We start from the raw sequence: 23,560 nt of genomic DNA, 5'->3' as shown, positions 1-23,560 counted from the left end.
AGTATTGATATCCACTTCCGGGATCATCAATTTGGGCGCATCGGACTCACCGTGCATCTACTGTATCCGTTCATGACGCGAGCACTCAGGGGTCTTCAGAGCCCTCTCGTAGGCCCAAGGTCACCGACTAACATACCACAGACGAACACCGCTGGTGATAAGAGGTATGAGGTATACTTTTCACCGACTCTTGCGAGCCCGTTCGAAAAAGCACAGTAGCCTTGCTCGCCACATATCGTTAGTACTTTTTCCCATATACTCTGCTGTACAACTGTTGGCAGCGTAAGGCCCCGTCCAGTAACCCCTCCCCTAAGCTTCACCTTGCTCCATTACCAGTTCACGAATAGCCCACCTCCACCCCCCTCTGCCATCGGGTCCTTCTTCCTCTTCTGCTTCTAGGCCCTTTCGCAACCACTTTTCCACTTTCCGCCGCCACCTCTCCTCTTCACCCCTCTGTCTCCTCACGAACTCGGGCCCCACGTCAAACTCTTCACTAACACCGATTCCCCATTCGTCACCACTGCTATGGCCAGCCTCTGCATCACCAAAAGAATCCCTCGATTGGTCGATATTTGATATGTTTTGGAGCGTGCCGCTGCGGCTCCGTGTTTCGTCCTCTTCTTTCAGGTCTTCCAGTCCGGCAAAGACGTCTTCTTCCTCTTCAATCTGGACACTGCCACCTCGAACACTCGATACGCTTCCGTCTGGATTCTCGGCGATCTTGAGCCATCGCATTTGCGATGGGTCAAACACCATGCCCCCTACAACTTGAACGCCAGTGACGCTAGACCCCACGTTGGAAATCAACGCCACCTGTGCTTTCGTACCCGGGCTCCCTCGGCCTTGAATACCAGGGCTGCCGCCCCGAGGGTAGAAGTCTGGTACGTCGAACGGCGCCAGATCGTTTTCGTTGCCCTCCCACCTAAAAAATAGCGGGTTGTAGTTCATGCCTTTCTCCGTCTTTGGTCGGTTCAAATCACCGCCCATGGGTTTAATGAGATGTGGCTTCAGCTGAACCTTTTCGCTTCTCTTTTTTCTCAGACTTCCTTGGTTGCTAGGACGGATAGTCGATGGGTTCGACTTCCAATTCGTCGAGATCGGCTGCAGTGGTTCACCTCGCATGTTCTGGAAAGCACCTGAGATTTGGCGCTGTTCACGGGCATTCCGGGAGGCGGCCGTGTCGCGGGCAAAGCGAGGAACATTGGTGGTGTTGAGGGCTGTAGTCGGGAAATCGCCCCTAGGTGCCGGCGAGAGTGGTGTTGCGGGAACAGGGGTATCGCTGCCGCGTCTGGTGCTGGTGAGGGAAGACGTAGAAGGGTTTAGATGCGACAGTCCAAGTTTGCTTCGAAGGCTGCGTGGTGCACCACGGCCCACTGGCGCTTTTGTGAATTTTGATTCAAGGGTTGCCGAAGTAGGCAGGTCGTCAAAGATTTCCAACTCCGTCCCGTCACCATAATTGCGTCGCCTTGTAGGTTTCGTGATAGATTTCTTGGCCTGGGCCGCCAATTCAGCTGGCGTGAGATTGCTTCGCCCGCGCGCAGAGTCGACACCACGGCCAGGCGTCTCCGGCCTGCCCAGTCCGGCTAGTCGAGACAAAGACCGTTGAGCAGCAGACATACTGTCGCCAGAACCATCGGAACCTTGCCCACGGTAATGACTCTTGATGCTGACATGCTGAGACTGTCCAGCGGATGCACCTGCGGGGAGAAAGGGTACTGCGGCTTTCCTAGCTTCCCCGATGCGAGAATCTGCCCGATCCGTGGGAGTCTTGGGACGTGGCGCTATGTTCAGTCGGCTTCCCGTCTCCTGCCTCGAAGGAGGTCTGACGTACGGGGAGGGTTTGGTAGGCGAGGGTAGGCCACGCATGACGGGCATAGATCTCTTTGCGCGCAGGAGCTGGGCATTGGTGGTTGTGGGTGGTTCGTAGCGCAGGTCGGGACGAGATTCGGCACCACGTAGGAGCCGTCGACTTGGGGTTGAGGGAGTAGAAGGAGGCTGAGGGGCCGGAATGGCTGAGACAGATGAATGACTTGCGTGATTCCCAAGTCGTGAGTTTGCTCGTTGATACGACGAAATCGCTGCGCCGGTTTCCGAGACAGGTTCCAAATTGGACCGAGCACGCTCAAGCCTGTCGTGAGCTGGTTGAAATCTGGGGAGCCGCGAGATTGTTCCTTGAGTTTTGGTAGTTGTGAAATTGAGCGTGGTTGTTGTCCGTTTTGACGGGCTAGCAGGTCGAGCGCTCTTGTGCTTAACATTGCGATTCAGCGTCAACTTTGCAGCGTCAAAAACCTCTCCATCTCCAATCTCAAGACCCGAAAAGAAATCGTCCTTTCCGGTTGACATCCTGGAATCCTCTTTGTGATCTGGAACGCTTCGAGGTGGCTCGGATGGATGCTCGAGCTGGCGCCGCTTGAGCTTGTCCTCAAACTGGATTGGTCCGTCGGGCAGGATGAGTCCTTCGAGCCCTTCATCTTCGCTCTCGGCGGTGAAAGCACTCGAGACACTGGGACTCAGAGCCGAGGTAGACGAGCTACGCGCAGATCGGCCTCCCCTTCTGGTGCCAGCGTTCCTCGTCCCCAAGCTGCCCTCCGCCCATTCTAGGTCAAAATCATCACTCTGTTGCGGAGTTGAAGGGGGGGGCTTCCTCATGGACAGGCGCAGTTGTCCATCCGAAGGCAATTCGAGGTCGTCTTCGATGTTTTCAGTCTCTGGCTTCACCGGAGTAGGAGGTTGTCGGAAGAGTAGAGGCTTTTGGGGTGACCTGTGCTTTGCGACCTTTATGGTCGGAACATCCGCAAAACCTGCATCCTCATCCGTATCGCGAAATGCATCCAGGGTAATAGGCACTGCTGCCGAGCGGGACTTAGGTGATCGAATGGTTTGATCGAACATGTCTTTCGCTTCCGGGGTTTTGGGTGACGTTCGGAACGCTGCACTGATCTGTCGCAGACTCTCCGACAAATCACGGTCATCGTGTTTGGCGAGCTTGAGAGAAATATCAGTGCCAGGTAAATCCAGATCTTCCGACCAGTCGTCCGCAATTGCCTTTTTGATCTCTTTGCCTTTCAGCCGCCGTATCGTCCCCCCCTCCAGTGCAGAACGCGGTATATTGGTCGGTAATGGTATTCCTTTGCTCTTCGCGAGGGCTATCGCATCTTTGATCGAGGCTTGTTCATCGACTAGTACATCCCAATTTTCGTCTCCCTGGTTCGATTCGGATCGCATTGACATGCGCGACGAGACTGAATCTCGACGGTGTGCCTGGGGATGGGAGATGACGGACGTTGCAGTTGAAGCGGTCCGGAAGTGGACATCCTCGAGATTTTCAAAGTCATCATCGTCCCAGTTTTCAACGTCTGGGCTTTCGACCGGAGTGCGCTGCTTCAGCGTAAGTGCTTCCATGGTTCTAGATTTATTCTTGGACGGCGCGAAAATCGTTTAGGAGGATAATATTAAGGTCGCAAAAATACAGAGAGAAAATCTGACCCCAGCAGAAACATAAAAACGGGGGGAATCGTGGAACTCGTGAGGATTCGTAACGGCGTGAGGAAAAGTTGTTCGATAGCGCGATTGATCGAGCTTTGAAGCGTGTTTATTGCTCCCCGTCGAGGCAATACACCACCGATCGGGGGGGCAGTCGTTTGGCGAGCGACCTTGAATGGCCGAAGGAGAATGACGAGAATCGAGATATGCAAGTTGAGGTCGTTTTTCGAGGTCGGGGCTGAGGTCTCGGTTTGGGGAGGCTGGAAGGGTGGTTGCGGAGGATTCTAGCTGCGTGGTGAATGGGAAACGGTGGAGTTTCGGCAGCAGCAGCGCAGGAGCCAGCAAGCCAGGAAACGTGCGAAATTCGAAGGCGGGAACACGGTTTGGGCCAATCACACCCTCGCTTGACGCGTTCCGTGCTTTGCCCCACTCGACTGGCGTTAGTACGTGAATCCCTTCCTGGTCTGGTCGCTGGGTCGCTGGGTCGCTGGGTCACTGGGTGGTCACTGCTCACTGCTCACTGCTCACTGCTCACTGCTCAACACGAAGCCAATTGGCCTGTGCTCCCTGGGGTGCTACAGTACTCTCGGGTCTGGGATTCCGCAGCCTTGCATGGTTCTGCGCTGATTATCAAGTGATCGGTAATGGTGCGGCTAACTTGCATACGGTTATGGCGTCGACGTGGGTTATTCGGCTCGTCCAGGCCGACAAAAGCAGTGGCCCGATTTTGATCAAAGTGGCACAAAAGGAAGGCGGCCATGATCTCGACCTCGACCTTCTTGCGACGGACGGCGAAGCAGCCTATGCAGGTAAAGGTAAGGCACCAATTTGCACTTGGTGTTGCTCTTGCGCTGAAACCCGTGCAGTCAGGCAACGTAGCCTCAAGAAATTGCGAGCGAGGAACTATGACGGAACTGACGAAGACTGGGCCAACATCATTGCCTCCATTCTCGGCGCGAAATCGGACGTCTCAATCAGCATCCAGCAGAAGAACAACCTCGAGGCGACGTGCTCAATATCTGGCAAGGATCCCAAAAGCACCCTGTCCATCGAGATCAACCATCGCGTCGAAGAGATCACACAACGCCTTGGGACTATCGACTTGGCTCAGACGGAAGACACCGACGATGTTGACCTCTTTGGCTGGGCATCGCAGGCAGTCGAGAAGCGAGACGACTTACAAACAGACATAACAAGTCTGAAAGAGCAGGTCAAGACAAAAGATGAGGTGATCAAAAGTCTACAGCAACAGATTGACGAGCTAGTGGAAGCCAAAGCCGAGCATGAGAAGCAGATGCTTTCCAAATTTGCTCTGCTCCTCGACGAAAAGAAACTCAAAATTAGGAACATGCAACGGGTCCTCTCCACTGCGAAGACTGATGAGAAAAAGCTGAAAGAGTTACAAACCGTCATTGGGAATGGACCAGCTAGTGTGCCGCGCCGGAAAAAAAGACCAGCTGACGACACCGATCGGGATGAAGATGAGGAAAGTGATGGTTTCGAGACTTCAGGTCCGGAACCAGTCACTCATGCCGAGAGCGAGCCTGACTCTCCCACATCTGGTGACTCGCCCCCGACACCTTCAGAGCGTGACGAGGACACGGACGAGGACAGCTTAAATGGAACAGCAGCATATTCGAATCATCCAAGAACACGAGAAATGGATTCAGCGCAGGATCGAGGACAGGGCCAGACACAAGGTAATGAACCAAACAGAGAAATGCCCCAGGCTGCAACGACGGCACAGGCCGACGACGAGGAGACGGCAAGTGAGGATGACGAACTGTGATGGAAGGATCTGGCGCGATCCCTTCTGATGATTCACGCAACAGCATTGGATACCCGGTAAACAGGATGGTTCTTGGTTGGTAAATTCATTTACTTTCATTCGATTCCGATGCTTCTCAGCATAATCTACCCGCGGCATATCAGGACAAGGCTTTGGTTATATTCTCTCGACTCTCCTGTGTCAAGGGTCCCATCATACTTGTCCACCGCAGCCAGATTCGGTCCTCATTGGTGGTGTGGCTACTTCAGTAGTTGAAGTTTGGCTGGTCACGTTGATTTGGGTCATATTGATCCATGTCCCCATAATGTTGGTCGTACATGTTCTCGGCGCTTCTCTTAGCATGCTCTCTGGCCCTAATCTTGTCATATTCATCCAAGCCCTTGGTCTCGGCAAGTTTATCGACTTCGGCTCCAACAAAGCCGGCAAGGAGTTCTTTGGCGAAGCCGTGATCGACTGTCTTGCCTGTTCATCGTAAGCTCAATCACGCCGCTGGTTCCTGGAAAGAAGTATTCACATACCTTCCCTGCGTTGGCGGTCCTCGTAGAGCTTCATGCCCTCGAAGGCGGCAGCGCCACCAATGAGTTCATGGGAGAATTTGGCTTGGTGGTCCTCGTCCCCTTGGTCTAGGTTGTCGTCAGTATCGGAGAGTTGTATTGGTCCTGCCGTCCCCGGTCCAGGCGTCCGAGGATACTTACAGACTTGCTGGTGAGCGTCGCGGCTTTCGTCTGGAGTAGCGCAGTCAGCATGGAGGGGTATCGAAGAGGTAGACGGTCAAGTCAACTCACCCCAACCAAACATCTTGATCGAAGCAAGTTTGATAGATGTATTCGGAGTTGTTCTAGTTAATTGAAGAGGGTCAGATGAGCTTTGAGGGTTTGAGTATGATGGGTTTGAAAAGAACAAAGCAGAGGACGGGGGGGAAATATATATAGGCATCCAGGAAGAATGTCAGTCACCGCTTCAAGGGCCCGAGTGACACCAGACAGCAGACACCAGACACGCAAGTGACTTGCCCCTCGATCCATCGCCATCTTCTCGTTGGCAGCTTGCCATTGGGATTGCGCAGCTCCGACTCCACCTCGTCACAGCAGTCGCCAGCCATTCAGCTTGACGTTTGTTCGGTTTCACTTTCTACGAGCATTGCGTCAACAGAGTGAGCACAACTCAAGGTACTCAATACTCCTATGGACCCTTGACCACCGTCTCAGATCAATCTAGCACTCCAAAACAAAAACCAGAAAAACAAGAATTCAGCTGGCTCACAGTGGCTGTGCATCACCATGTCTTTATCCCCCCCATCACTGATCAGGGCTTTGCCTCAATGATGCTGGAACCAATGCAGGTCCACCACCCAGGTCCACCCCACATCTGTTCAGCTCGCTTGTTCCCGCCTGCTCAGGGTCTTGTCGCTTCGCACGGCAATTCTTTCACCAACTTTTTCGGATCAAAACATCATACTGCATACTATTACACGGTCTCGGTCCAGTTCGAAATTTCACATGTAGCCAGCTCACTTTTCCTGGTACATTATGGCGGATTGCGGAAGGATGTGGGCTGCTTCATGACTTCAACGAGGGGTGGGCAGAGGGGGGATGGTGCAGGGATCAGCCAGCTTGGGAGCCAAGAGCCAAGAGCCAAGAAGGAGGCAAACGTTGCTTGACGCTGGAGCCAAGTTGGAAGGTTAAAGCTTACCCAGCGAGCCCAGGTACCCTGCGACGCCTACCGGGTACTTCTTGCTTGACTCCGGTTCCTGGCAAGCTGGATCCCGGGGCCAACCGCCCACGTCAATCTGTTCGATATCAAACTGCCCCTGGCGGCCCCTGCTCTATCCACCCACCACCAAAGATAGAAGGGTTGCAGGATCGCTGACGATACATAGGTTCAAAGTACAGAGGACTTGATAAACCCCCATTTGCATTCTCAGAAGCCTTGTTTTTAGCTCAAACAATCCTCAATTGCTGCGCCACAATGCCTCACCAGCCTTCTGGGGCCTCTCCAACCGCCAGCGACTTGCCTCCAACCCTCAAACCAATCGTCCATCTGCCACCAGACAACAAGCCGACGAACGTGATCATCTTCCTTCCGGGCTTAGGTGACACAGCAGCCAACTTCTCGTCCCTCCCTCGCGCGCTGAACCTCCCCGACGCTTTGACCATCACTCTCAACCCACCTTTTCCGCTACCTTTCCCTCTTGGGCCGGGGGATCAGTGGTCCGAGGACCTTCACGTCGACACCGCCACGGGTGGACTTGACTTGGACTCTCCTCTAACCAAGTCAGTGGACCTCGTTGCTCAGGATGTGATATTGAAGGTCCTGATTGAAAAGTTCAAGTACCGACCTGACCACATCCACCTCTTTGGCTTCGGACAGGGCGGTTCAGTCGCTCTGACAGTCCCCTTACACCCATTGATAATATCATCCCAACCCGCTTTGGGAGGCGTCATATCAGTTGGGGGAGCTTTGTCGCTATCTGCACCTCTCGCGGGCACGAAGTCTCGGAACAAAACACCGGTCCTGATCCTATCAGGCTCAAAATCACCGCATGCAGCAGTGGGCTCCAGCCCACTAAGCCGCATCAAGTCAGCCTACGAATTCGTCACGTATCATCAATGGAAGAAAGCAGATGACTCCATGCCCAAGGACCGCGGCGAGGTTCTCCCGATGATGCAGTTCTGGGCACGAAGGTTGAGAAGCAGACGTGGCGTTCCAGACGATGCGATCGAGATAACTTGACTCGTGGGTCAACGAACTCTTGATTACATATTTTCAAACTTGATGGAATTCACATATTACCAGTCGGAATCTGGTCGATCATTTCTGAAGTCGATCTAATTCCTCTTTGGCTTTCGTCACAGCATCCTCGGCCTGGCGTCGACTCTGCAGTTCGACCTCATCCTCCACAACTTGACTAGCATTGTCAACCAGCTCCTCCATCCTGCCCACAATCCTCTGGATAACAGCCCTGCCTTCGTCGTATAGGCCGTGTTCCAATGCCTTCGTAGCCTTGAACCAGTCTCCCTGCATGCGCCACAGGGCGTAGGCTGCACCTACAGCTGCTATTGTGCCAGCTTCGTACATGCTGCCTGGTGTGATGGACAGGTATGTCAAGGCCGAGAGACCGGCGGACAGACCTGTAATTGAAAGGGTCTTGAGAACAATTTGCTGGGCTGTGCTGGTGAGATCTGCGATCGCACGCTCCATCTGCGCGGTGCGAGTACTGGATATGGAAGAAGATAAAGGTATGGCCTGAGGGACAGGGGCCATTTTGACCTCGGCGGTCCCCGTGGGGTTGACCAAGACTGCGCGCATAGGAGGCTCGGTAGCAATGCTAGCTTGTGCCTGTAGAAGTGGCGTGGGTTCTGTAAGATGGTCTGTTTTTGTCTCCGACATCGTGAGTTGTCCCTCCTGTGGCAGTGAAGGCAAAGCATCCGTTGGCGAGATGCCCGCCTGTGACAGCCGACCGGATAGTTCATAGACCGCTCGCTCAGTACGCGGAAGCCAGGCGTTTGTGATAAGATCCGTAATGATCAAACCAACATCATCCACACGCCAGAAAAGCTTGTACCAGGCCAACTTGCGCCAGTTATGGGAGCTCCAAGCTGATGCGAGTCCGGATTGGAGCTCCTGGTGGGCATTGCGAGAGAACCCTTCAATGGCGTCTGTCAGATTCGCTCGTGTGGCGGGGCTCAAACTTCGAGCTGCATTCGATCGAGCTTCTAATGAAGCTTGAACTTGCAGGTTGGTCATTGCAGTTGTCAGTAAAGAGGAAATCAGGGCCTTCACGGGTGCCGGAATGGGTCCTTCGGATCTTGCAGCTGAGGTCAATGTGAACCAGCTCGACAACGTCGGCATGCCTGAGTCGACCCATTTGTGTTCGTACTCGGTTGCTTCTCCTATAGATCTTCGGATTGCCGCCAGACCCTCTTCTGCCTGCGCGACATCCACGACCAAGACCTGTCCCGGTGCCTTCTCCTGGATGCCTTTCAAGTCGAGTACCAAGCTCACAGATTCCCGATCTTCCCGGGCTGTAAAATTGGTAGACGCCAACAACTCTGCAGCCAGCATGAGTCCATCCAGTCCCTTGGTGACCAGCAGACAGCTATGCACTGGCTGGCTGATGGTTGTCTGTCTTCCAGTCGCGGCGGTCGGGGTCCCAATCGAAGGTGACAGCAATGCATCTGAGGTCACTGTGTGTGCGCCTTGTAAAAGCTCACCGTTTCGGGGCCCACTGACACTCGATACCAGTATTTCCATATTGTTCCTCTCGAGTACGTCTGATGGCACGTACAGTACTGGAATGCTTGTCTTCGGTTGAGGGAGGTTTGGATTCGGCGACTGTCCATAACGTATCAAGACGCCTCGATTGAAGTCCCCGCTGCCAGCACTTTTGAGCAATTCCCTCTCCCATCTCCCTTCGTCTTCCAGCGCATCCGCAAGTAATAACCTGACCACCCTGCTTGCGGTGTCTTGTACATTCAATCCCAAAATAGCCACTCTGGTCACTGGGGTTTCGGACTCGAGCCCTTGGAGGGCAAGGTGTAGTCGGCTGAGATTCACCTGCGCCGAAGCCTTTCTCTGGACATTGAGAAGGGAATCGTAAAGGGGTTTGTACCGCGGAGGGACGATCTTTTGCGCGTTTATGGCGGTGGTGGAGGTCAGGGTTGGAGCGGAGGTTGAGGCATACCGACGGCTGCTATTTCTGCAGCCGCTGCTGGAGCCGGAGGAAGCTGTCCATCGCAGAGGTTTGGTCCTTCGCCATGTTGTACATGAAGGGCAGAAGAAGAAGTTGTCGAGAAAGGCCTCGATTCGGTAGCCGGAGGAGGCCCCGGGGCTTCTTCTCATGATGTGCTCAATTCTTAAGCAGCGTGTGTCCCTGTGAAGTCGTCATGATGCCAGTTGAATTGAATTGCGAGAAACTTTGCTGGCGTGTAGATGTGTCTGTATTCCGCTGCCGCAGAGCCCGAAGTTTTGCCGCAGATGCAAAAGGCGGCGAGGCGGTCGCCGTAATCGTGGGAGAGCCAGGCCAAAGCGGTTTGCCTTCTCCACATGTTCATCATCGTTATTCGGTTCGGCTTCAAAGCCTGGCCTTGAAATATTTGGCTCTGACTTAACGACATTATATGTCTTAGCACTGCGATCAGGGGCCAAAAAAAGAGTCCCAGGAGAAGAAGCAAAGTAACATCTTATACCGAGTACGCGCCATAGTTTGAATTTTGCATCGCTCAGCCCATGAGAGACGCCTGACTTTATGGAAGTAAATCTATTATTCATCATGGTGGGATTTGAAATCTACACATCACTGTATCGGGCGCTTCTACATTAGCTCTCTACAGCAGGAACTAGCAAGCAACGCCCTCCAATGATTCAACAACATTGGTTTGGAACCATGCTTGGATCTCAACCCCCGAGTCATCTTCCCACGGCGACTTGACCGTGAGACAGAGTAGAACCACTTTCGCATACTCCTCGCCCGCGGCAGCGGCCAGCCTTGTCCGGGTATGCTCGAGAATTCTTTGACGGACTAGTTCCGGATTTTCTCGCCAATTCTTGAAGCGATGAGATTGGAGAGAGAACACGGATTCCCATAAGCCGATTTCAAGCAATATCACCCCGAGCGCATAGAAATCGTGTTGAGGCATGAAATATTTGGCCGGCTTGCCCCACCGCTCCGGATGGCGGTAGACATTTCTCGCGATGCTGGAGTCTGCGTACCGCAATGAACCGACGCCAGGTTGAGAAGGACGAGAGTATTCGAAGCCGCAGATTCGTAAGTTACTGAACCCATCGTCCGGAAATGGAGCGTATTCCGGCCACGACTGACGAAAGAAAACGACGTTCGCGCTTCGAAGGCTTTTGTGAATCCAGCCAACTGTATGGAAATTTGCAACTGCACCTACCAACCGCCGCGCAAGCCAGACCCGTTGCGTGAGAGATGGTTTGAGGAATTGATGTTTCTGCACAATTTGCTCGAGATTCTCCATCTGGAGAAAGCTAGGATTTCCAGGTATCTCGTAGAAGAAGGCGAAGCGGTTCAAGGCCGGTTGATGTAGCAGACCGGTTGATTGGAGAGCCAGAAATTCAGCCGGTTTCGGGCTCTGCATAAGAGCTGCCAACTGTCCAACCTGCTCGTGAACAAGAGGCGGAACGCTGCCTATGGCGGTAGCGGATATATCCACGGTATATTCGTGGTACTCGACCAGCATCAACTGGCCTTGAACCGACAGCTTCTGCAAGGATGATGTAAGCTCCTCCGCCGCCTCCTCCGCGGGTGCCTCCTGTTCTCCTATATCCAAATCACGCATGTCCAGATCCAGTTTGATGATTCTGACATCGGGCGGCACGGCTTCATACGCTGTAATGCGACGAAGGCGAGCATCCTGGGCTAGACCAAGTGCTGCCGCAGGTCGACTTTTCTCCAACGCAGTAAGTCGGCGATCATTGGTTTCAACAATCAAGAGGTAATCTCTGACGAGTTGAAAAGCCATGCTGATCCAGCTCCCATATTCTTCAACCATCTTCTTCATCTTTTTGCGATCTTTGATTGCCCACTTTGCCAACGTCGCTGTTCTTGCCTTGCGTTGCATAATCTCTTCCGGGGATTCGTTCAGATGATCGAGTGACTTCATTCCCACCTTTGCTTCCATGCCTGTCCTTTGGTACCCTTCGAGACTCGGGTACCGCGCGGTTTCCACACGATCACATTGGCGCAGACAGTCAACAATGGCTAGTTGGACATACTCAGGGATTTCATCAAAAAGCTGTGATCCAGTGCTGGCAATCTCTTGCCCCGGTGCTGTATCTCCAAAAGGGTCGAAAAGCAGACCCTGCAAGGCTGTTGCTCGAGCTCTGTGCGCTCCTAGTGCATCTTGAAGCTTGATCGCCTCGTCACCAAAGTTTTTGGCTGCGTCGATTGCTTTCTTGGCCGCTAATGCGATCTCAAACAGCTGCTGGAATGCCCCAGCGCACGCTACCGCAAGACCTACTGGCTCCATCGCGTCTACCTCTACTTGGTATGTGATCTGCGTATTTGGTGACTGCAATTCCAGGCGCAAAACCAGGCGGCTTTATCCACCCAGTACTGTACCAAGAACAAGTAACAAGTACAAAGATTCCGGTCTCGTCGTTCAAAGCAGTTACCACGCCGGAGAACTCAGAAGTCGAACCACCATCAGCTGATTGACTAGCTCCATGGCCATCTATTCGCTGCAAGCGCGCGTCGCTATTCAGTCGTGTCTCGGCAACACCGAGTAAACGATCATTCGATTTTATATGACTGCGTCCCAAGGGAAATCCATAATGGCTCGGGTTCAGGTTTGCAGCTTTACGGCAATAATTTGTCCCTCCCAAATTCCTCCACCAACGCCTACATGGCCGTACCGGATCTTGGATCGTGGATACCAAATGTTCACCGTGTGCAAAATGTCTCTGAAAGTTTTTCAACGCAGTCCCCAAGATCTTCCCTCTTCGACACGACAAATATTTATGTCGAAGGGCTCCTCACCACTAACGAGCTCCTTAAGCAAGCCAAAGTGCCTTTCTGGGATAGTCAATCTTTGAAGCAACTGCTCTCCGGAGGTATTGGGGCAGGGTCCCAAGCCACAGTGGCTTCGGGTTGGAACTCGAGAGATGTACTGGCACCATCACCTAGTCAGTCTCCGGACGTTGTGATCAAAAGAGTCCGACGGAGCGGGGAGGCAGACACCGAGTATCAGCAAGACTTGGAAGCTGTGTTGAGAGAACTGCATGTCCTTTGTCACAATCCTCTCAGAAATCACCGCAACATCATCCAGCTCACCGGGTACGGTTGGGAAGATGCAATCACTTCCCCCATACTGATACAGGAAAGAGCGGAATACGGAACTCTTCCTCAATACCTCTCCAGATTTTTTCCGTTTGCAGTGGACGCGTACACCCTCGACAGCTATTGGATGAGCGCATTGGCAATCTGCAGGGACATCGCTACCGGTCTACAAGCGCTACATGCGAGCGACATAGTCCACGGGGTAAGGCCATCCACTCCTATACAATTCCTTCAAATTAATACTCTACTAAGCCAGTGGTAGGACGTCAAACCAGAGAATATTCTCGTTTGCCTCTCCGAGGAGAAGAGGAAAAATCTATTAGACAAGACCTTCTTCGACTTGGGCGCCGTAAAATTCGAAGGTAATGTCGATGAGTTAGTGACCGCAAAGTTATCCGATTTTGGTCTCTCCCTTTTCGATCTTGAGAATGGTGTTGGGCAGTATCAAGGCACAAAGCTGTGGAACGCCCCAGAGGTTCGACGACAAACACCGTGGCTGTCGATGGAGGACCTGAAGAAATGCGATATCTTCTCTTATGGTTTAGTTGTCTGGGCATCGGTCAACAAAGGGAGATACTTCCAACCAGCGTGGATGAACAATCAACCTACCGATGATGAAGCCAAACTACAATTCATCGACGCAGCTGAAGACGATTTCTTGCTCCAGGAGGGGCTCAAGGTTATTGAACGCTTCTCTGACGAGCCAAAACCTTTCTTCCGGAAACTGTTGAGACAAACTCTCCAGAGCAAGTCGCACTTGAGAGGTTCAATTGAAAACATAATCGATATCATGGATGAGCACATAAGGTGAGTCCTCAAAATAGCGACAGACTACAGAAGATCAACGAATTCTTAGCCCGGCGATCCAACGTTTGACAGATTCTAAATCTTTACGGAGATCGACAAGCTCATTTGAAACGGTAGTTCGGCCTTCTCCAAGCCTAAAAATTGAGCTGACAATTCCAGAACCGAGACTTCAACATGCCCTGGCATATTCAGTCACGAATTTTCCATGAAATAAAGCGCGATACCGAGAAACCTCTTCCAATGGTTCAGGCTAAGAGCAGATTACTGGATCTCGCACGATGCTATGCAGACGGCTTCGGAGTCGATCGTTGTCCCTCCCAAATGCTGAACTGTTTTAATGCCGCTGCAGTCCGGGGCGACAGATTTGCCACTTTGATGCTGATTCGACTGCAAGAGTCTTGGAATGATTCCGATGGCGAACTTCTCCGGTCAAGGGCCAAACCGTTCCTGGCCACGAATGAGGCCGAACCCAAAACCGAGAGCGTGCAGGGAGAAGGGCAGGGTTTGCAAGAATACGGCGAGTGGGAAGGAATTGTGAAAGCGGCAGAAACTCTCCGTACCCTACCTGAAGAGATCTACCTTTGCACCTTCCTCCAGGAAATGCCTAAGATCACTCGGCCACAGTCGGTTGGGCGGTATCTCTCCACCCAAGCGGAGGAGAACCGAGAAAGTTGGTGGGAAATGACAACCCTCTTAACGGCCAACCTGGAGAAACTGAAGGGTATAGAAGTTGCACACAAACAAGAAGCAGAGACACAAAACATGCTTGGAGAGACACCACTTGTGGCAGCCTGCGCTAACGGGTGGACACCTGTGGTGAAGATGCTCTTGTATCTCGGCGTCGACGCAAGTGTAACGGACAACCGTGGCGTAAATGGTCTTCATTATCTGTGGAATGTCTCTGACCACAATAAACCCGAGGTTGCTGGGTTGCTCCTCCATAGAGGTGCCGAGCTGACCCAGGTTGGTGCCGCCTGGGTGGGAGATCTCTATCTACAAGGAACGCCGCTCCATTGGGCCATCCAAGTGCGATCCCTGTCGACGATTCAACTCCTCCTCAACGCAGGCGCCGACGTTGACGATGGCCACTGGAAGTTGAACCCTCTCGAAATGGCAACACGTTGCTACTTTCCAGAAGTGATTGAGCTCTTGCTCTCTCATAAACGAGAGGCCTCAGATGCTCGGTCTCAGCATCGGTCTCTCAGCCAGAGCATGAAAGACATCTTTACGAGGCACAAATCAGATCGAATTGGGAGACCTGGGATTAGCAACCATGGATCCGAGGCCTCCAACCGATTGCAAAGCTTAAGCAACGCCGCCTTCGCTGTTCTTGAACGGCCCAGCTACTTCAAAACTCGCTACATGCACGGCAGACGGTATGAAGATGATGTCGCAGGCACCCTTAACCTATTTGCCCGCAGAGGCGTGGATGCCAACGAAATCACCAAGGATGGCATCGGGATGCTGCCGCTGGCGACCCACCCCGAAGTCGACGACGTGCTTTTTGGCATTATCATTAGGCACGGCCTCAACATGCATGCTGTTGGTAAGGACGGGCAGACAGTGGTAGATTGGCTGGTTCATGCAGCAGGAATTGCCAGCCAAAACCACAGCGGCACTGAACAACTCGCAGTTAGAAAACTCAAAACATTGGCACAGAGTGGATATTTGTTTCCAGAGCGTACAAGACAGGGGAATTCGTTACTTCATACATGCGCGTCGGAGAATCTTCCCCTTTTCACCGAAGAATTGATCATGAATGGGTTCGATATTGAAGCCCGCAATAGCACCGATTCCGGCTATTATCCACACGGGAGACAACAAAAGTTCGACTTCAGCCATGGTTACGCCACGCCGCTTTTGAGCGCCGCTAACAACGGTTCGCTGGAGACGCTGAAAGTCCTGTTGCAGCATCACGCGAAGACTGAGGTGGTTCTCGAAACCAGGCCTTCGTACCTACAGTTCACACCTATCATGTGCGCAACCGCAAGCGGCTTTCCCGACGTCGTGGATGAGCTGTTACGACAACCCTCGGGGACAATCTGCCTGCCAGAAATTGACGGCGAGATTGGCACATTGCTCAATCTTCCTCACCACTGCATGCTTGGGCCGTTTAAGCGGAGGCAGAACATGGTTCGCCACCTCTTGTGGACCTGTAAGCATGCGATCAGGAAGGAGGATGCCCTGCATCGAACGTTGGCCGGGTTAAACCCACTGCACCAAGCTATACTTGCCGGTGACAATGTGAGTGTCAGACTGCTGCTGGACGAGGGGGCGGACCCCGAGAAGCCGGCCAACATGAGACCTGACAACCCAATGAGGAGACCATTAGAGCGTGGTAGCTTTATTGTCCAGGACAACGAGGGGGTTATTCGTGATATTCCGGTCAGTATGATGTTAGAACAACATGGATACCACGAACCGCCACCCAGGACTGTTCCACCACCTGGATCGATATCGTCTCTCCATCTAGCCATCATCACAAGGTATTCTGTTTCACAGCAGCCATTCAGCAAGGCCGTGATGGAAGCATTGGAAGATTTCCAATCAAACTTTTCAGGAAAAATCATCTCATTCACATCCCCCGATATTGTCGATGGTGCCTCTCAGTTGCCAATGCTCAAAGCCAATAATGCCATTGTGAAGATGCTGCTCGAGCATGGCATGAAGCCGACATTGGAGGACATCGCAGAGATGTGCAGAGAAAAGGATCGAGCTATGTTGCGTCTCCTCATGCCGACGGACGATATACGAACGAGATTTTTGTCAGAAAAGGACAGCACAGGTCGCTCTTTGCTTGATATCGCAGTGGAATCAGGAGACAAGAGGATTGTTGACTTCTTAAATGGCGAAGACGACGAATTCCTTCTTGATGAGATTTGAATGGTAGGGTTCGTTGCAGCAGCTATTGTTCGGTGGTATGTACTATATTCCATCGCTTTGGAAAGGAGGATTCTTGTCGCAAGGAAATGCCTCTCAGTACGGTCGAGTGGGTGGGTACTAATTGACAATCTAAAACAAAATGACTGAAGAAAAAACTCGTCCGTAGCATTCTTTTTCATTGATAGATCTTGGATCTTTAGTTTCCGAGTCTCTCAAAAAGCTGACATGTTGTACCTAAACTCAACTCGAAAAGGGAATAGCGCATCGCGAATTGGCGCCAAATTGCCCGGTATTGCAGGTATCGACCCCTTCATACCTACGAGGGACCCTATACAAGTAGGTCTTCTTGGTCCTCATGGCAGGTGCAAGGCGCTGTCTTGCTCGTGTCCTCTTTCGCGAGACGTTAAACATATGATGCTAACCGACCTGTGTTCACCAAAGGAGCTATCATGGCTTCTACGACCACCATAAACACCTGGATGGAAGAGCTCGTGCTCTCTTTCCTTCCGCCCTCCACACCAACCGACTTGCGGAAACTCAAAGATAATTTCATCCGCACAGTCAAGCATCACAACTATGGCCGGACCAACCAGTTTGCTGTCGCCGAAAGGCTCACCGGACTGGAAGAGAAGTTCCAGGTTTACAATCTCGGCGACGTGGCTGCAGAACTTTTCTCGCGACGTGCGGAGCTGAAGAGAGACCACGACGACAAAAAGTGGTTGCCCGATATTCTAGATTTCTTACTGCATCTTTCTCACGACCCTGTGCACTTCAGCCGGATTGAGAATCTTGAGAAGTTGCATCCTCGTACAGAGACCCCTCTGCCATTGAAATGGGAGGAGGTTGAAGGGGATGATCCTATCGATCGCCAAGATGAGATATGGCGGCTTCCAAAGTATTCTGATTCCAGCTCTGAGGAGGACGATGCTGTCCCTTCGAGTACATCAACTTCACCAGCCACTGTGAAGCATGATCTCGAGAAGGAGATAGACGTCGAAAGGGTGTTTGAGGCACCTGCCGCGCAAGAGTCGACAAAGTTGGACGCAGCGCAATTCTGGAATCGGCCGGGGCCTTTTGTGACCGTCACAGAAACTCAAGCTGTAAGGGAGGTACTGTTTATGCTCACAGGCTTGCCGACATCCATCTTCATCTCCACAAATGACGGCATCCGACCCAATGCACGATACTGTCTGGGTCATCTCGGGAGCACCACGTCCAGGTCCTTACTGGAGGAGGTAGCACAGCTTGGCTCAGATATTGACTTCGTACGTCAATGGTTGCGGACTCCTCAGGATTCGGCCGTCATGCAATTCATTCAAAGCGCGATCAGCAGTATCTTGACAAGTTTTGAATCGACCATATCTAAGGAGCACACTGCCATCCTACACCAATCTTCGCCGACGGGTGTGATTAGCCTCCTTCAAACGTTACAAAGGGTCGACAGAGCAAGCCGTCCTTTGAAAGCCGTCACCATCATCGCGTCTCAATTCATTCAGAGTGACCACATCGCCGCCCTGAACACCATCTACAGCCATCTGGACACCGCGCATTCTTGCTCTAACTCTGTCGAAGTGGAGACATTCCTTCCCATTTTCCTGTCTTCCCTCGCGCTATATTCGAAACCTATCGATGTATGGTTGCTCACCGGCAGAATCGAGCCCACGGAACCGTTCTTTGTCTTTGAGAACGACAGGAAGACGCGGGTGGCAAGCACCTTGTGGCATGATTGGTTCACCCTGACGCCGGCAACAGACAACACGATCCCAATATTTCTGAAGAAGTTTTGTGAACGCATACTCACAATCGGCAAGACTGCTGCCTTCTTGCACCATCTCGGACGAGCCACCTCAAACAGCTGTAACCATGATCTGGGACTCGCCGCTGCGGCAGCGGAAACAGCCCATCTGATAGCGAGCTCGCCACTGCCCTTTTCCGCGACTTTCGAAATGGTCCTTGATCGACATCTTACAGCTCTGCTCGACATTTCCACGAGTGCTCTCAGGCACGTTCTGGAAACAAGCTGCGGTCTGACAAGGTTCCTCGACGCGCTTGACTACCTCTATCTTGCCAAAGACGGTGTCCTCCTCGATGGCATTGAAAGCAAGATGTTCGATCAAATAGATCGCTGTGTAGAGATGTGGAACGACCGCTTTCTTCTCTCTGACCTTCTATCTGAAGCATTTCAGAACACTGAATGCGTGGATGTCGACGCAATCACAGTTCACGCAGCGTATACCTCCTCGCGAAGCATGGAAAATCGACGTCGCTCTGTCAGGATCCTGGGCGCCGTGTCAATCTCGTACCATCTCAGCTGGCCAATTGCAAATATCATCCTCCCTGCTTCTATAATTTCCTACCAACGCGTTGCTCTGATACTAAATCAAATCCGCCGCGCCAGGGCCCTGCTCGAAAGCCGAGCGTATTTCTACGTTCAGCACGTGCCCTTACCCTTTGACCACCCCAACGACCACAGACTCGCCCGATTGATATTCTGGCAGCTGTCTCATTTTGCAAACATTCTTTATAGCCATCTCACGGGCTGCACCGTCCAAGCTTTCACAACAACCATGCGCGAACGACTACATTCGTCCTCTACCAGGAGTGTCGACGACATGATAGCTATCCACACCCAGTACATCACCGGGATGGAGCATGCGTGCCTCAGCAGCAAACGAATCAAACCTCTGCGCGACGCACTGATCGCAATTCTCGACCTGTGCATTCGATTCACAGATCTTGTGACCTCGCCTTCCACCGTCCCCGAAGTGCGCCCGGGTTCGGGAGACGCGGACGGAGGAGACTTTGAAGCCAGCAGTTTCATTTCGGCGCGCAGCCAGCGAAGGCACCGACGAGGAGGAGGAGGGGGGGGGAGGGGGAGACAACAACAAGATGACGTGTATTCCTCGTCAGAGGACGACGACGAGGCCGGAATGGGAGAGGGGGAGGGATATTCCACGTTCGTCCTCGAGGAAGACGCCTCGCTCACGCAGGAGATGATCAAAGTGCGGGACACGTTCAGGAGGCACGTCCAGTTCTTGGTTGCGGGCTTGAGAGCCGTGGCGAGGAGTTCTCGTTCGAATTCGCCTCAGGGACAAGGGCAAGGGCAAGGGCAAGAACTGCAGGTCTGGGAAGTAGGCGAGAATTTTGAATTGTTGGCCGATTCGCTTGAGGGAGTCTTCCCTGCGAGCAGGAGGGTTCTTACTTGATCCCATCTGGGTCGGATCCGAGCCCACTGGCCAAAGACAGAGAAGTGCGCTATAGAGGGGTATTTTTTGTTTTGAATCGACGCTTCTATCCCAACATCGCTTCTCTTCCTCCCATTTTCTTCGTTTTCGTCCTATTCTTACAGTGATTCGTGGTCATGCGTCGTCGTAGGATGACTGAATGCCGGATTCAGTCATTACGACTGTGAGAGGAACTGGAAAGGCATTAGGACGTTCTCCGCCACTTCGTCTCTTCTGTTTCTCCATCGTCCGCTGCATCCTCCTTACCTTGCTCTGTATCTTGCCGTGGCCGAACAGTGCCAGCGCCAGGACCCAGAGGCTCGTCTGTGGCAGCGCCTTCGCCGTCGTCACGCCATTCCTCTTCTTGCTCGTCCTGGTCGCCGCCGCCAATCCAGATTCCCTCCTCGTCGAAATACTCGTGCATGTTCTCCGCCGTGATCCATCCGCCACTGCCCGGCATCACAGGCGGCAAACCGCCATCCGCACTGCCTGGGAAAGCTAGCCCCGCGCGAAACAGACGACTTCCACCACCCGCTCCGTTTTCTTCCTCTTCGCCCGCGTCCTCTGGGTCAGGATGCAAATTGGAGCAAGTGGAGAGGGCGTTGAACATGGCTACCACGGGCGTCTGTTCGGGTTTGTCTTCTCCTTCAAGGCCGTCTTCGGTGGTCCCCGAGGCGGTTGAGGCGACTTGGGGAGGAGCTGAAGCAGTCGGGATCACCGTGACGGATACAGAGTCGGGTTCGGAATCTTCGTCTTGCGCGATGCTCTCTGGGGAGGGGAATGAAATTATCTGCATGTATAGACCTTGTTGTTCACCGGGCGAGGGTTGTGGAAGGGATTGGATTGCGTGGAGGGAGATGGAGGGGTACGGGATTGAGAGGCCTGCGTTTGCATCATTTGAGTAGAAGAAGACCTTGCTGTTTACCGGTCAGTTTTCTTTCGTGCGGGACATCGTGGGTAGCAGGACTCACTCTGAAGTCACCCATACGTCCACATTGTCGACGACTCTTTGCTTCCCTCTCGCTTCGCTATCTCCGTTGGCCTCAGTGCCATTAGCATGAGGCTGCTGGGGTTGTCCTTGAGAGCTGGAATGCTCCAGTAACGGCGCGAATGCTGGAATAGAGCCGGCTTCCTGTTCCAGGACAATGAGTTTGCTGCGGTCGCTGTAGTAGTGGAGGACTGGTGGTCCGGTGTAGAACGAGGCGGGCGTAGCAGACTGATGCTCTATGAGAGGGACGAAGGATGAGGTCTTGGGAGGCTCGCGGAGGATTTCCATGGTGCGTTGTTGAGCCGGGAAATGTATGCTGATGTTTTTGGTTCTATTCTGCCCAGTATGCCGTCGGGATGAAGGAACGACGGAAATTTTCTGCTCGAGGTGGCAGTCGGCGGGGATGTTTTTTTTCCCCCTGCGGTGCCTGAATTAATACTTAGTAGATAGAATGCATTGTGCCTGCGGAAGAGCCACGAAGCGCCACTGGGCTGGGCGACTGGCTTGGACTGGGGTAAATGGAAGCCTCGCCTAGATGTGGGTCCCTGGCCGCGCAAACGAACACGCAAGATTCGATCCATCATCACGTTGGCTTCTTTTTTCCTTTCTACTAGTTACCTGTACCGTGTACATGTCTGCAATCTCCTGGCTCGGCTGTATCATGGCTGATGGCTAACAGCCGCCCTCCAATATGGCCATCGCAAAGCCCGTGCGGTTCCTAGGGGCACTGTCCGTGGTTCTGGTCTTCTTCCTCATTTATCAGTATCTGCAGCCGGTCCCAACAATTGACACCCCAGGCACCGTGGTCGGCAATGGCGACAAGATTGAGAACTGGGAGCAGGACCCTCTTCTAGAGCGTATGTACGTCCCCTCTCAGAATCTGCGCGACACCGCTGACATCCATCTTAGCAATCGGCGAGCCGCCTGAACCATTATGGCGACACACGGACCACGACTATGCCCCCGAAAGCCCCAACTCGGCGCGCATCAATGCTACCCTCCTCTCTCTCGTCCGTAATGAAGAACTCAATGAACTTCTTCCGACCATGAGACAGCTCGAAGAGACGTGGAACTCCAAATTCAACTATCCGTGGACCTTCTTCAACGATGTCCCGTTTACCGAAGAATTCAAACAAGCCACCCAGGCTGTCACAAAGGCCAAGTGTGCCTACCATGTAATTCCGAAAGAGCATTGGGATATGCCTTCCTGGGTCAGCCAGGAACTTTACGAGGAGTCTGCGAAGATTCTGAAGGAGAACGATGTCCAGTACGCGGGGATGATATCATATCACAAAATGTGTCGATGGAACAGCGGCATGTTCTATCGCCATCCGGCGCTCGAAACCGTCCAATACTACTGGCGCGTCGAGCCAAAAGTCAAGTTTTTCTGTCACGTCGACTACGACGTGTTCCGCTACATGCACGACCACAATAAGACGTACGGCTTCAACATCAATCTGTTTGACTCGCCGGAATCCATCCCTTCTCTATGGCCGGAGACGATCAAATTCCTCGCTGCCCATCCAGAATATCTCCACAAGAACAACGCCATGGCATGGCTGGTGGACAACACCCGCAGACCGGAAAACAACATCAAGGCACATGGGTACAGCACCTGTCACTTCTGGTCCAATTTCGAAATCGCCGACTTGTCGTTTTGGAGGAGCCAGATCTACGAGGACTATTTCACTCACCTGGATCGGAGCGGGGGGTTCTTTTATGAGAGATGGGGCGATGCCCCTGTCCACAGCATTGCATTGGGGCTTTTTGAGGACGCCAGCAAGATTCACTGGTAAGACGAGCCCGGTTTCCACCGAGACTCGAAATGGAGACTGACTGGCAGCAGGTTCAAGGATATCGGATACAACCATATCCCATTCTATAACTGTCCCAACTCACCTAAATGTAGTGGGTGCACGCCCGGGCAGTTTTACGCCGGCGAATCTTGGTTGCAGCGAGAAGACTGTCGACCGTTATGGTTCAAGTATGTTGGAATGGGCTGAGCAGGAAAGGTCCGGGTCACTTTGGATCACACAACCAGAAGATAACCGGCGCTTTCACCACGCTTTTGTATATGAACACCATCCCTGCATATGTCGCCGAGGCCTTCCTCGTGCTTTTGCACTACATACATACATACCTAGGTAGTGAATGGGTCCGGTGGCCTGCGAGATGCACTCTAGGAAGAACGTATTAGCTGGTCTAGATTCCCCGACCTTGCGCGCATGCACGCCGAGATCCTTCGTCCGGGATGTCGTCGATGTATCGAAACTTCCACATCGGAGCCGAACGGAGGTTGGAGAGCCCCCGTACCGGCAGTGGTGCGGTTGGTGTTCTGACTGGGTTTTCAACTGGCGGAGACAAGCATTGCGGCAGGCGCAGATAAGAAGCGTGGCGTTGAAGCTTGGAGGGCTCTTTGGGGGGGGGGCTGGTGAGCCTCACTAGCCTCTAACCTGCACAAGTTACGGGAGTAGCACGGGGGTTAGGACGGGCAAGACGGGGCAGGCTAACAGCCCCCCAATAGAGTGGACGGCCGAGTACGGGCAGACTCCGTGGGGAAGGGGCTCTCCCTTTTGGCCTCCCCA

At 52.9% G+C, this 23,560-nt stretch overlaps 11 protein-coding genes across 11 annotated transcripts; 6 read left to right on the top strand and 5 right to left on the bottom strand.

The window, feature by feature from the left end:
• Positions 1–309: 309 nt before the first annotated feature.
• A1O5_07203 (uncharacterized protein) lies at positions 310–3,402 on the bottom strand (the record flags this gene model as incomplete). Its single annotated transcript, XM_007747792.1, has 1 exon — positions 310–3,402. One exon carries the CDS (start codon positions 3,400–3,402, stop codon positions 310–312), a length of 3,093 nt encoding a protein of 1,030 aa, XP_007745982.1.
• A 751-nt stretch (positions 3,403–4,153) lies between these two features.
• A1O5_07202 (uncharacterized protein) lies at positions 4,154–5,272 on the top strand (the record flags this gene model as incomplete). Its single annotated transcript, XM_007747791.1, has 2 exons — positions 4,154–4,298; positions 4,350–5,272. The coding sequence occupies 2 exons, from the start codon at positions 4,154–4,156 to the stop codon at positions 5,270–5,272; spliced, it is 1,068 nt and encodes a 355-aa protein (XP_007745981.1).
• Positions 5,273–5,516: 244 nt separating this feature from the next.
• Positions 5,517–6,070, bottom strand: A1O5_07201 (uncharacterized protein; the record flags this gene model as incomplete). Its single annotated transcript, XM_007747790.1, has 3 exons — positions 5,517–5,734; positions 5,791–5,997; positions 6,058–6,070. 3 exons carry the CDS (start codon positions 6,068–6,070, stop codon positions 5,517–5,519), a joined length of 438 nt encoding a protein of 145 aa, XP_007745980.1.
• A 1,170-nt stretch (positions 6,071–7,240) lies between these two features.
• A1O5_07200 (uncharacterized protein) lies at positions 7,241–8,005 on the top strand (the record flags this gene model as incomplete). Its single annotated transcript, XM_007747789.1, has 1 exon — positions 7,241–8,005. The coding sequence occupies one exon, from the start codon at positions 7,241–7,243 to the stop codon at positions 8,003–8,005; it is 765 nt and encodes a 254-aa protein (XP_007745979.1).
• A 78-nt stretch (positions 8,006–8,083) lies between these two features.
• On the bottom strand, positions 8,084–10,114 carry A1O5_07199 (uncharacterized protein; the record flags this gene model as incomplete). The annotated part of the gene is made up of 1 exon (XM_007747788.1): positions 8,084–10,114. One exon carries the CDS (start codon positions 10,112–10,114, stop codon positions 8,084–8,086), a length of 2,031 nt encoding a protein of 676 aa, XP_007745978.1.
• A 497-nt stretch (positions 10,115–10,611) lies between these two features.
• A1O5_07198 (uncharacterized protein) lies at positions 10,612–12,264 on the bottom strand (the record flags this gene model as incomplete). The annotated part of the gene is made up of 1 exon (XM_007747787.1): positions 10,612–12,264. One exon carries the CDS (start codon positions 12,262–12,264, stop codon positions 10,612–10,614), a length of 1,653 nt encoding a protein of 550 aa, XP_007745977.1.
• Positions 12,265–12,639: 375 nt separating this feature from the next.
• Positions 12,640–13,884, top strand: A1O5_07197 (TKL protein kinase; the record flags this gene model as incomplete). The annotated part of the gene is made up of 2 exons (XM_007747786.1): positions 12,640–13,275; positions 13,336–13,884. The coding sequence occupies 2 exons, from the start codon at positions 12,640–12,642 to the stop codon at positions 13,882–13,884; spliced, it is 1,185 nt and encodes a 394-aa protein (XP_007745976.1).
• Positions 13,885–14,054: 170 nt separating this feature from the next.
• A1O5_07196 (uncharacterized protein) lies at positions 14,055–16,763 on the top strand (the record flags this gene model as incomplete). The annotated part of the gene is made up of 1 exon (XM_007747785.1): positions 14,055–16,763. One exon carries the CDS (start codon positions 14,055–14,057, stop codon positions 16,761–16,763), a length of 2,709 nt encoding a protein of 902 aa, XP_007745975.1.
• A 449-nt stretch (positions 16,764–17,212) lies between these two features.
• On the top strand, positions 17,213–19,969 carry A1O5_07195 (uncharacterized protein; the record flags this gene model as incomplete). Its single annotated transcript, XM_007747784.1, has 1 exon — positions 17,213–19,969. One exon carries the CDS (start codon positions 17,213–17,215, stop codon positions 19,967–19,969), a length of 2,757 nt encoding a protein of 918 aa, XP_007745974.1.
• A 223-nt stretch (positions 19,970–20,192) lies between these two features.
• Positions 20,193–21,263, bottom strand: A1O5_07194 (uncharacterized protein; the record flags this gene model as incomplete). The annotated part of the gene is made up of 2 exons (XM_007747783.1): positions 20,193–20,904; positions 20,959–21,263. 2 exons carry the CDS (start codon positions 21,261–21,263, stop codon positions 20,193–20,195), a joined length of 1,017 nt encoding a protein of 338 aa, XP_007745973.1.
• A 403-nt stretch (positions 21,264–21,666) lies between these two features.
• Positions 21,667–22,978, top strand: A1O5_07193 (mannosyltransferase; the record flags this gene model as incomplete). The annotated part of the gene is made up of 3 exons (XM_007747782.1): positions 21,667–21,832; positions 21,885–22,767; positions 22,822–22,978. 3 exons carry the CDS (start codon positions 21,667–21,669, stop codon positions 22,976–22,978), a joined length of 1,206 nt encoding a protein of 401 aa, XP_007745972.1.
• Positions 22,979–23,560: the final 582 nt, after the last annotated feature.

This window comes from Cladophialophora psammophila (genome assembly GCF_000585535.1).
Source record: "Cladophialophora psammophila CBS 110553 chromosome Unknown aczJe-supercont1.10, whole genome shotgun sequence".
Classification (NCBI taxonomy): domain Eukaryota; kingdom Fungi; phylum Ascomycota; class Eurotiomycetes; order Chaetothyriales; family Herpotrichiellaceae; genus Cladophialophora; species Cladophialophora psammophila.
The sequence above is the reverse complement of the archived record's forward strand: the minus strand, read 5'-3'. Positions and strand labels throughout refer to the sequence as shown.